Below are 12,866 nucleotides of genomic sequence, written 5' to 3' on the forward strand. Positions count from 1 at the left end.
GCATCCCCTTAACAATTGTATGTATTGAGCTGTACTGTACTGTACCCATTCTGCAATCTGTTAATAAACTTTTCAATCAATCAATCAATCAATCAATCAAGAATAGACCCCCCCCCCCCCCCCCACCGTCCCAATCTTGTAGAGTGCGCGCGGCGCGTCGGGTCGCCATGGGGTGGTCGGGGGCGGGGCGAGTGTTGCTGCAGCTGTCCATGGTTGTGCTGCTGGGTGATGATGCGTACAGTGGGCTGGGGTGCGTGCAGGATGCAACCATAGTCAGATCACACCATCTGAAATTACAACCCGCCGGGACGTTTGTTGTTTTTTTTGTTGCTACGTATCAAAGCCGACTGAAAGGTGAGCGTCCGCATGTATTTGGATGATTTTTCTCTCTCTCGAGATATTGCCCCCCCTGCCCTTGAAAACGACTGCCGACGATCCTGGTCCTATTCTATTTCGCATCAAGAGAAGGCCAGGAAAAGCAAACCAACATGGATGCTGTGCGCTAAAGAAGCAGTGCTGTTGATGATGCTGGCACAGATTATGCTCAAAGCAGCATCGTATACACTCAAGAGTCTAATCCTGCATATTGACAGATGACTTGGGGCGGATCGCGGATTGTGCTAAAGGTGGCAGTTTGCAGCGTTGTCAGTGCGCAATAGCTAACGTTTAACGGGTGAAACGGCCCAAAATGAATCAGCATTGGTAACGTTAATTCAATTGTGTCAAGATGGCATTTTAGTAGCAGCTGTATTCTTGGAAATAGCCGTACACCTTTTTACGACTAGTGCGTCATTTCCATAAATCCTTCTTTTTTTGCAGCATATGCTGTGCTCTTTGGGTGTCACTTGCACCAGTATGAGCATTCAGTACTGCTAGCTGGATGTCAGAATATTATCAGTTGTACAGATAAATATGGGCACCATTTACAATATCCAAATAGAGAGAGAGACAAATTAAAATCTACCCCCTGGCAAGCATTTTCCTCTTCACTGCTCAGGGTCTCATTGATGCCAATTCCATTGATTGCTTGGTTCTTTTTCACAGTCTGTGGGCCAACATTAAGATCATTTGTCATTCTTATAATGCAGGTTGCAGGAAACATTTCACCAGTTGCTACATGATTCAGATGTGTTCAGAGCACTGAATAGCATGATATCATCTCTGTGTATCATTCATTTTCCATTTTGTTTCAATAGTGTCAAGGCCCCGCACCGCCCCACAAACGTCCCCTCTTCAGCAATTACGTATTCACGTTGAATAGGAGTGACTCCACGTTTAATCTGGAGCTTGCTAGTAGTATTACTGAGAGTAGCTATACATTATTCATAAAAAAATATAGCATACTCCTATTTGAGCACACTATGCCTGGGCCTGTAGGCTTGTTACATGTCCGTGTAGATGACAGGAGATCATGTATAAAGAGGCTAGTAGTTACACACAGACCCAGTTGCATTTGCTCATGTTTTCCCCCCCCTGTGTTTTAGATTTGGGGACGTGAGACATAATGGCGTCTGAACATCAGAGGCAGCGCTCTCTGTCCACCGCTGGTGAATCTCTCTACCTGGTGCTGGGAGTCGACAAGGTGGCCACACCGGACGATATTAAGAAGTCTTACAGGTCAGTAGGGCAGCCTAACTCACGTAACCACCATCGCAGGTCGTTGCTAATATACTCACAATATTCCACATTCATATTTCTACCGGATCCCATTGTTGTTTATTTCTGTATGTACACTTGACGTGAGACTGTAAGTGAGGGACACTTTGCCCTTTTGAGTTTAAATAATGGTTTGAAAATGAAATGGAAAGAAATCCCCCTCATATATGCAATAATGTATTTTCCGATTGTCGATTTTGTGCACTTTTCTACAGGAAACTGGCATTGAAGTTCCACCCTGATAAGAATCCCGATAACCCGGAGGCAGCTGACAAATTCAAGGAGATAAACAGTGCCCATGCCATATTGAACGACCCCACCAAGCGTAATATCTATGACAAGTACGGCTCTCTGGGCCTGTATGTGGCCGAGCAGTTTGGAGAGGAGAATGTTAACACGTACTTTGTCCTGTCAAGCTGGTGGGCAAAGGTAAGATCAGAAGGAGGCAGGGATCAATTATTCTTCCCTATAGTCGTGTCTACTTTCTGTAACATAAAGGCAACATGGTTCCTATATTACTCACTACTTTTTAGGATTCTATCGCAGAGTTGTTTACACACACACACCTGCAACTGTCACCCAGCCATTTAACTGTAATTTGTCTGTTCTGCTTCATGTATTACATACCTTTTGTCGTTGTATTTGGTTGTTTGATTGGTGCATGTTTTAATTATTTCCCTTACCTCTGTAATGTATCGCCTGTTTTTTTTTTTTATTATTATATTTTGTCCCCTTTCCCTGTTACTCTTTGAGGGGCCCTTTTGTCCTCTCGCCAGGCCGTCATTGTGAATAGGAATTTGTTCTTAATTGACCTGTCTGGTTAAATAAAGGTTAAATAAACAAAAATAAATTAAAATATATAAAATACGCCATTGAAACACCTGGAAAAATTATGGAATTTTGAAACTATTGAAGCTACTAAGAAAGGTTGTGAAACATTATTCATAATACATTTTTCAGTCAGGCATTTCATATTTATTATCAGTTGGGTATTTCATGTCAGGCTTCGCTGCTGGTACAGTAGATATAGTAGGTACCTTTTGAAGGAATAATAACCCAAATAACAAATGTCCTCTTTGCCTCTTTTCCTATTTAATCTTGGGATATTTAAATCAACCCTTAAACAAAAAGTGACATGGATAGACAATGACAAATATTGGCCATGGAAATTGTGCTTATTTGTGATAGAATAGTCAGGGAAAAGTCCCAGAGTTTGACGTCCCCGAGGTAATGTCCCTTGAACCGAAGAGATTGGAAGGAAAGAGTTACAAATAGTTAATTAACAATAGCTGTAACTGCATTGAAATGCATTGGAGAAAAGGTTCATGAGGTTGCAATTGGGCACTCGCGGATGCTGCTTACACCTAAAGAATAAACCAAACTTAGTCAACCCATTTTAGTAATTTTTATCCTTGTTCTTAAATAACAAATTTCTCCGCAATATGTGATAGATTGAGTAAGTATCATGCAGCAGTTTTGGAAGAAAATTGGCAACAACCTCATTGACCAAGAAGGTCAATTAAGAACAAATTCTTATTCACAATGACGGCCTGGTGAGAGGACAAAAGGGCCTCAAAGGGTCAAGTCAAGACAAGTCAAGAGTTTTAATTGTCACGGCATACAGGTATACAATGAAATGCGGCTGGTCTTGCCCGCGACGATGTGCAATACAGTGGTACAACATATAATAGAGTCCAATAAAATACAGTGGTACAACATATAATAGAATCCAATAAAAAACAACAGTGCAATAAACAGGTACATGGTGTGCCATCTCGGTATCTGTACATAGTATTTACAGAGCATATAGGACATGCTAGGTAGCTTTAGTAGTGCAATACACTGTTCCTGTTGTTTTACTAATTTAAGTGGCCTTTCCTCTGGCCATAAGTAACGGGGAAGGGGACAAACGAATGTAATTAAATAAAATAGAAAAGAGACTGACGATACATACATCACAGAGGTAAGGGGAATAATTAAAACACATATCAAACAAACAACCAAATAAAATCATAAGGTATGTAAAACATGAAGTAGAACAGTCAAATTACAGTTAAAAGGCTGGGTGACAGTTGATTGGAGTCTTTTGCATCTCGTTCCAACTGCTGGGTACAGCAAATTGGAAGGAGGGTCGACCAATCAGTGTATATATATATATATCTGCCTGCTTCAACACATCACAGTCTCTTCCTTCTCCTTTTCTCACATCTGTCTACCTGTGTCTCACCTCTATCGCTCTCTCTCTTTCCTTCTCTCTCCCTCTTTTGCCTTCTCTCTCTCTCTTCCCCTCTCTTTCCTTCTCTCTCTCTCTCCTTTCTCCCTTTCCTGCTCTCTCCCTTTCCTAATCTCTCTCTCCACCACCCTGCAGGCTCTGTTTGTGTTCTGCGGCCTGGCCACTGGCTGTTACTTCTGCTGCTGCCTGTGCTGCTGCTGTAACTGCTGCTGTGGAAAGTGTAAACCGCGGCCCCCAGAGGCCCACGAGCCAGATCTCTACGTGTCCCCCGAGGACCTGGAGGCCCAGCTGCAATCTGACGAGAGAGGTGAGGGGAACGGTCGCCTGGTTAGAACCGGAACTCTTACTTTGGAATTGTTTACTAGCGTTGACAGATATAGATAGGTCCATTACAAGCGCTGGGACAGTAGAGCACACAACAGTAGGTACGCACACATCCAGGTTGAGGCTGGACACTGCAACACTCAAATGCACCTTTATTTTGTCAGATGAAAGGACAATGTTTTAGCCTATCATACTCTGTTTGATAGCATGTACAATAATGCAATATGTACAATAATGTTCTTACTGCATATATATACCTCATACTATAGTTGACTCTACCATATAGCTCTATGATAGATAGTGCAATGTGCTGTATATACTGTGTATATATATATATATTCCTACCATATATATATATATTCCTACCATATATATATATTTATCTATATATAACCACATTTGTCTGTATATACCTGCATATAATCCTTTTTACATATCTGTAGATTCTATATCTGTACATATCCCTTACCTACTCTTATTAGTTACGCTGCTGGCCAGTATGACTTACTACCATAGTGTCCTTATACCTGTATCACTGTATACATTAATACTACAACTCTACATATATCTGATTTAGCACTATACTCAGTAGGATCTGTGAATATGGAAGGTGAAGTGTTCTGGCTCTGTGGGGGGGGGGGAGTTAGGATCTGTGAATATGGAAAATGAAGTGTTCTCTGGCTCTGTGGGGGGGGGGGGGGGGGGGGGAGTTAGGATCTGTGAATATGGAAGGTGAAGTGTTTTGGCTCCGTGGGGGGGGGGGGGGGGGGGGGGGGGGGGGGGGGGGGTCTGTGAAGGGGGGGGGGGGTGAAGTGTTTGAGAAGATGAGGAACACAATGGAGGGTGGGGTGTCTTTGGTTTTCTTTGTTGACGGGAGGAGCGACGAGTCTGTTTCTCTCACCGATGCCAAACTTATTTTGTTGTACTGTACTTGTGCTGTATAATGACAATAGATTGGAATCTAATCTAATTCAACATTAGGGCTAAAACATTGTTCTACAATGTAGGTCATTAAACTAGGTATAAAATATATAATTTAGTTTCAAGTTTCAAGTTTCTTTAATAGTTGTCATACAGAAGTACAGAATACTTTTATACAAAATGCTTCTTTCTGTTACGCTCCAGAGACTGTGCTAGACAAAAGATAAGTATGAAATAAAATAGTATAGCATGTAAAAATAGAAGTAAAAATAGAAGTCATGTACGTAGACACAGTGTTCAGTATGTACATATGTACAATGCAGTATGGTAACTGAGTTACCATACAATATACTATGCAATATACAATATACTATATAGTGCAAAGCAGAAATGGGATGAGGTACAATTTAGGTACAATTTCAGTAAGGTGTACTGAGGTATGGGTTGTAGTGCAAATCCTTTACCAATAAATATAAAGTGTGTTTAGGTGTTCTAAAGTGTGGAGAGTGGGTGCTGCAGTGTGTTGTTTGTTTAGTACTACTGAGTCTAGTGCTAATCGGATCAAGTTTCAAGTTCAGTTTGTTTATTATGTACTTTACGGTGAAATGCTTGGCTCTGAGTTGTAGTATTAATATGTACAGTGACGCGGGTATAAGAACACTATGGCAGTACTCACACTGGCCAAAAGGTGGAGCCGTGAATGTATATCGGAGCACAGTGCTGCGAGTCCAGGTCAACACAAGCACTGACCGCGTGTCCCGTTTCCCACGCAGACGCCGGCGGGGACCCCATCGTGCTGCAGCCATCAGCGACAGAGACGACCCAGCTAACGTCGGACGCCGGCCACCATTCCACTTACCACACTGACACCGGCTTCAACTAACCCTCCACCCCCCCCCCCCCCCCCTCCTCCCTCCCTCCTCCGCCCTCCTCCTCCTCTGTGTCCTGGCCTGCGGCCCTGCCTGCTTCCCCGCTCCACCGTAACGAGATGAACGAGAGGGTGGCGATCTGTTTCAGTTTCCCAGCGACGGCCGTCTAACCCGGAGAGAGGGGGCGAGCGAGCGAGCGTGGTCCACGAAAAGGAACCAATGTGAAGACCAGCCCCTTCCCTTCCCTTCCCTCCCTCTCCCTTCCACCCTCCCAGAGTGGTCCACCCCCCACGCACGAAGAAGACGAGAAGGAAAGAGATGGTCTCCCTTTCGTGTCTCCTCCTGTAATCTCTTGGCCTTTAACCTCACCGTTCGCCGACCCCCACTGTTCCCTCTCTCTCTCCGCGTTTGGCGTCATGGCGTAGCATGCACTGTTGAAAAAGAGTTGTCATTGTTTCCCCACATTTTCTTTCCTCTCTTTTGTGACTTTTTTTCCCCGAGGAGTTTTCCCGATGTTTGGTGCATAGCGTACGTGCAATATGTCCATGATATGAGTGTCGTCGACCTGGGGGTACAGTTTACTTTGTGTTTTCTTCGTCAAAGGGATGAGAGAGGCGTGTGGCTCAGGGAGGCGTGGGTTAGTGAGGTGCGGTGACGTTGTCTTCGGCGGTCGTGTCACCTTTACACCTTCGAGGACGGGAGCTGTCACGTTAGATGGGACCTTTTCTCAGTTCCGGATCGCTGTCGACAATTGCATTAGTTTGAAATGCCAGCTCCGTTCCTTAGACCTTTTTCTTTTTTCCTTTTTTTTTTTAAGACCTATTGCGTTTAACACTGTGTTTGTTCTCCCTGTGTCCCCCGAGTGTCTTGATCGTGACGTATGGCGTTTATGAGGCACAGGAGCTCTGTTTAAAAGGACAATTTTATCATAAAAGGCTGCTGTTTTGACTTAGTTATTGAACATAATACTTTTAACTTGGGTTTTCCTTCCCGGTGTTGCTGAACAGGTTATCGTGATGACTTAGTATCAGGAGATCATGTTTTTCTTTTTATTGATTTGCACATATTTAAGCCATTGGTCTGATGAGGTATGTTTCACCCCTGAGTAGTAATGGTTGGAGTCTTTTTAATTTAATTTTTTTTGGTGAAATCGCTTTATGTTCAGTGAAACATAGCGTATTTCTTAAATTGAATTGAATCATCTTTTATTTCATTTCAGCAGTTCGTTCTTCATCCTTGTGAAAACACACTTCACAAAGACAAAACAAGCTTTCGAAGGTAGTCTCAAATGTATTATATGATAACATGTGATTTATAGTGTTGTTATGGTTGCTAGTTTTCCATCAAAGATTGAGGTTAAACTCTTTACTACTTTTCCTCGATAAAGTATCTTGGCTGAAGGAGAACTTGAGACGGTGAGTATAAAATGTTAGGTCTAAAGTGGCAAAACTAAATCAGCGAGATAACTCCACGAGAGGCTGAAGGACATCCATTGGTTCCTCTTCATGTTCGTGTGAGTGTTATTGATGTAGGCCCTTGTTACCAGTACCTTCTTTTCACGTGGGAAATTATATTGCTAAAGCCAAGGACCCGACGGACCCTCGCCAGTCCAGAGTAGAGCTGTAGATAGACACAGTAGATCTCTATCAGTAATACTTCTGGTTCAGAGGGTAACCTGGTTCTAATTCTGAGCCGTCTTCAATATATAATTAGTGGATATGAGTTGGTGGGGGAGGGGAAAAAACCATTTCATACTTTTCTTTCCATGTATAGGCTGCCTACAGAATATCTGTGTAAAATGGTGATAAAGGGGCTGTTCTTTCAAAATTCAAACCCTTACCCGGAGTGTTATCTATCCATCCAGATTGTCTAGGATGAGACATTGCTTTTGAGTTTTTCCAAATACATCTTTTGGTGCTTTTAAGAGCCACAAATTGAGTGCCAGTTTGTAGTGGACTGACGGTAGACATCTCTATGGCAGATCCTCTCCAGAACTATAGCACTGAAACATTCTGGATCGATAAGACGCCACTCCGGGTTTAAGGGGGGAAATATGTATTTTAGAATTTTGGGTGAATTTCCCCTTTTAAATCATTTGAAGAATATTATCATCTTTTTTTATTTGTATAGTGTTAAAAAGAAAGTCAGATGACTATGACCTTTTTGTCCAATCCTGTGATTGTTTACCAATGTTGAACTTTAATAATCTCTATAGAAGCATTCGCTCACAGTGCACTACATGTGTGAGATGGCACTACAGGCAGCTCAGAAATGAACTACAGTACATTCTCTCCATACCACTGATGACGCATATGTCACCACAAATTCGGGAATTGCCATAACCCATAACAATCTTCACCATTTTGTTGGATACATAACTGCTAATAATAATGTGTTTCAATGGTTTACAATGGGGTGAGCTCCTATTGGCTGCCCTCTGCTATTAATGGTCTGGGTGTTGACCTCTGTGTGACCCTTTTATGATGTTTCATGTAACCCCTGATAAAAAAAAAACATAGATGTACCTGTTATGGCTTTTTCATTGAGATACTGAAACAATGCTACTGTAAATGTTCTGAGTTGAATGCAATATGTGTTGAGAAAAAATATATATAGATCAATGATCAGGAAATGGCTCCATAAAAATATCTCGAGACAACATAGTATATAGTGTAACTATAGTTAAATGGTTATATGATGCATTTTTTTAATAGTATTTATTTCATATTTTGTCATTTTTCCAAACGATGATCGACTATATGATTTTAAATGGTATGGTGTGATATGGCCATTAAATTTTTGCAACGCATGGTTTAATGGTTAAGGTCGCTTGTAAATACACTTGGCCTATATGAAGTATACATCTTTATGTTGTAGCATGGTAATCGTGTGTCTGACAGAAAACAAGTGGATCATTGATCTGATTTGCTGTTGTTGAATAAATATTCCTGAACATTTTGGCTTGGTCCCCTGGCAGTTATGATTTAATGTCATCCCTGCATGTCCTACATTCAAGAGCACTGGAAGCAGAATGATTGGAAAACATTGTCAGCTTGAATTGTGTAATTATTAGTCTGCATTAGACACAAGCTCAGATTAACTATTCATATTTGATACATTTAGGAAATAAATGTTTAGGCACAAAAGTAATTATTTGATGCATTTTATATTTTGGCTGATATGTGGCCTGTGTTTTAGCAAAAGTCATGAAACACACATCATATTAAGCACCAGCATTTATTTGGCACACCTTGTCAAAGGTAATTTCACAGTATCGGGTATGGGAACTATACACCCATTTTCAGAATTCAAACATGTTATTTATATGGTCTACGAGCTGTCCAAAAATGTTAGTGAACATGAACAACTCTCTTCCAAATACCAAAACAAAGAGTGTGTAGAGACAGTCACAGGCAGACTTGGTAAACACAGGTTTAATATACCGGAAGGGGTACAGGTAAATCAAAAGAGTTGCAGCTGGATGACTCAGAGTGGACACTGGCCTGGCCAGGTGTATCCAAAGTGAGCTCCTGATAAACAAAGTTGTTCACATTATATACACAAGGGAGAGTACAGTAGGTGTGTCCACTCCAGTGTTTGAGGTTTCTTCACTGGAGATGTGAGACGTCTGTGTCCGGTAGGGGAGAGGGGGGGGGGGGGGGGGGTTAGGATCTGTGAATATTATATGAAATGAAGTGTTCTGGCTCCGTAGGGGGAAGTTAGGATCTGTGAATATGGAAAGTGAGGTGTTTTGGCTTCGTGGGGGGGGGGGGGGGGGGGGTCTGTGAAGGGGGGTGAAGTGTTTGAGAAGACGAGGAACACAATGGAGGGTGGGTCTTTGGTTTTCTTTGTTTCATATAATATTCACAAGAATACCCTGAAGACTCTAGCAGGAGCACTCATTCAAGGGTACTACGACTATGCTTGCACCTCATGGTACCAAAGCACCTCAAAGGCGCTAAAAACAAAATTACAAACATCTCAAAACAAACTGGTCAGACTACTGCTTGACCTTACTCCTAGAACCCACCTCACCCCTGCCCACTTTGACAACCTAGGATGGCTTAGAGTAGACGACAGAGTACAGCAACTTGCAATGGGCCTGGTCTACAAGATACACTACACGACCAAGGTACCCATGTACATGACTAAATACTTCCCAAAGGTCAGTGAATACCACGATCACAACACCAGAGGGAGCTCCACAATCATGTTAAACCCAGATTCGGCTCAAACAAGGGACTAAACACGTTTCGCAATTATGCCACATCAATGTGGAACGCCCTACCCAAAGCTGTAAAGGAATGTGAATCACTACCCACTTTCAAAAACACTCTCAAAAACACCTAAGGGAGACTGCAACTCGAAACTGGCCCCTGTAAATGTCCGAACACAACCCCCGCCAATGTACAGTAAATTACCAAGTATGGTCTTGTCAATAATCCAATGTACAGTGTTGTTTGTACAGTTGTACAGTGTCCCCCACCCACCCCTCCTACCCACCCCCCCCCCCACCCACCCAACCACCTCCAATGTACAGTCCAATGTACAGTCCCATAATCCAATGTACAGTGTTGTTTGTACAGTTATACAGTGTCCCCCACCCACCCCTCCTACCCAACCCCCCCCCCCCCCCCCCACTCCTACCCCCCCCCCCCCCACTCCTACCCCCCCCCCCCCAACCACCTCCAGTCCCACCCCCACCTACCCAATCCAATGTACAGTTTCTACGCCTAATGTATATACTCTTTTCTTTCTGGACTCTTTTTGTATCACAAATACAGTACTGTAATTGCAAATCTGGTATGTCATAAATGTATAGATGTAGCAGTACTGTCTATCTGTATGTCATGTATGTCATATATGTTACGATGAATTGGAAATGGGGGACCCTGGTGGAAACAAGACGAAAGTCTTTCTCTGGTCTGCATCCCCTTAACAATTGTATGTATTGAGCTGTACTGCACTGTACCCATTCTGCAATCTGTTAATAAAGTTTTCATTCATTCATTCATTCAGACAGGAGGAGACAACGGGTCTCTAAAACTAAAAAAGTGCTAACGCTCATATTTGTGATGTCATCAAGTATAAAGTCTGAAGCTGAGGCACAATGGTGGTACATCACAGTCCGTGACTTGTCCTCTGCAGAGAAGCACACCGGGCATTCTGTGCAGAATACTCAAGGCTCTGATAAAAAAAAAATGGACAAAGAGTAAAAACTAGCACAACCTCCTTTAATTTTAATCTTAAAACCTAATTTTCAAATTCCTCTTATGTTGAAAATACCTTCTTGGTGTGCTGCAGTATTGTTGATTACCCATGTAGTCGGTTACAAATGTTCCTGGGGATAGGTGTTTTGTCAAATCTTTAATTACTAAAAAAAAAGAAAAGCTTTTTGTGTGCACATTCTTAGAAAGCTGTGATATCTGCTAGTGTACTGCATTCCTTGACCAGCAGATGGAGACAATTCCTTTGGAAATCACCAAGATAGTATCGTCTGCCCTGTGATAAAAGGTTATCCAAATCCAATTAGAATCAGGCAAAATAAATTCAATTCAAGAAATAACGTCATCATCACTTTTATTTTCTGGTCTTAATTGTTGGGAACCAAAGGGTGTTTCTTGTTTGTGCATTTAAAATGAAATATCCAATATTATAATACTTTTGCATGAATATATCCGTTGTTCTCTTTGTTGTAGAATACTTTCAAGTCAAGTCAAGAGTTTTATTTGTCACGGCATACAAGCATACAGTGAAATGCCGGGGGGTCATGCCCGCAACGATTGTGCAATAATACAAGTAATAAGAAGGAATGAGAATAAGACATTTGTGCAATAATACAACAATAATTCAAGTAATAAGAATAGACATAACAGGTATAATGTAGATAAAGTTTACAAGAAGCATGGTAAGACATGCTAAGGTCCTGCTGCGATAGTGCAATACAATGTTAGAGGCACTGGGTCTTATGTACACTATACTGTACAATGCTATACTATACAATCGTACAGTTATACTATGTGTCCTTATGCTAACTTGTTATATCCATCTATTTACTATACAAGAACCGCTCCCGTTCTTTATAACTTTATATACATAATATGGTTATTATTATTATTATTATTATTATTATTATTATTATTATTATTATTATTATTATTATTATTATTATTATTATTATTATTATTATTATTATCATCATCATCATCATCATCATCATCATCATCATCAGGTGTAGGAACGTCGTTCAACTCTCTGGGAGGGAGTGTGAGCAGTGAGCACTGATCACTGAGCAGGGATTGGATACAGCTAGATAGAGAGAACAGCTATAGCAACTTTAGCCGCTAGCTCTGTTTACACCTGTAGAGGCTGTCTGGTGAAAGTGGCAAGAATGAACAGGCAAGGTAAGATAATAGCTTTAACTGGTTGGTAGTTTCACAAGTCACAACTAATAATACACCGTTGTTTGAATAACATAACCATGTAGCAAAAACGCGACTGTTCTACTTGCAGCTGTAGACGGTTTTTAGAAATACAACACGGTTGATGAGGCTGATTTGCTGTGTGCAACAGGTAGCTAGTTAGCCAAGATGGAGAATTCAGCACCAAGGACAGCGTCACGTCGAAGCCCTGACCTCGGCTCGAGGTGTACTCGTCGTCATCCTGTGCTATTGACATTATCATTATGCCACTTCTACCACTTATTAACTAGCACTACCACCACCTCTGGTGCTAAACTGAATCGACTTTCACAATGTTGCACTTCTAGTCGATAACGTTTGAAAACAAATGTGCGTACTTCCCGAATTATTATGCATATATCCTATCCTTTCAACATAATTATATAACGTGTTCCCGTTCTT

The 12,866-nt window shown here is 41.6% G+C and overlaps 1 protein-coding gene across 1 annotated transcript; it reads left to right on the forward strand.

Moving 5' to 3' along the window:
• The first annotated feature begins 244 nt into the window (after positions 1-244).
• On the forward strand, positions 245-6,030 carry dnajc5aa (DnaJ (Hsp40) homolog, subfamily C, member 5aa). Its single transcript, XM_084332599.1, has 5 exons — positions 245-354; positions 1,485-1,617; positions 1,872-2,085; positions 4,025-4,196; positions 5,908-6,030. The coding sequence occupies exons 2-5, from the start codon at positions 1,505-1,507 to the stop codon at positions 6,015-6,017; spliced, it is 609 nt and encodes a 202-aa protein (XP_084188725.1). The 5' UTR covers positions 245-354; positions 1,485-1,504; the 3' UTR covers positions 6,018-6,030.
• The last annotated feature ends 6,836 nt before the right edge of the window (positions 6,031-12,866 follow it).

This window comes from Notolepis coatsorum (assembly GCF_963971535.1).
Source record: "Notolepis coatsorum genome assembly, chromosome: 17".
Taxonomy (NCBI): domain Eukaryota; kingdom Metazoa; phylum Chordata; class Actinopteri; order Aulopiformes; family Paralepididae; genus Notolepis; species Notolepis coatsorum.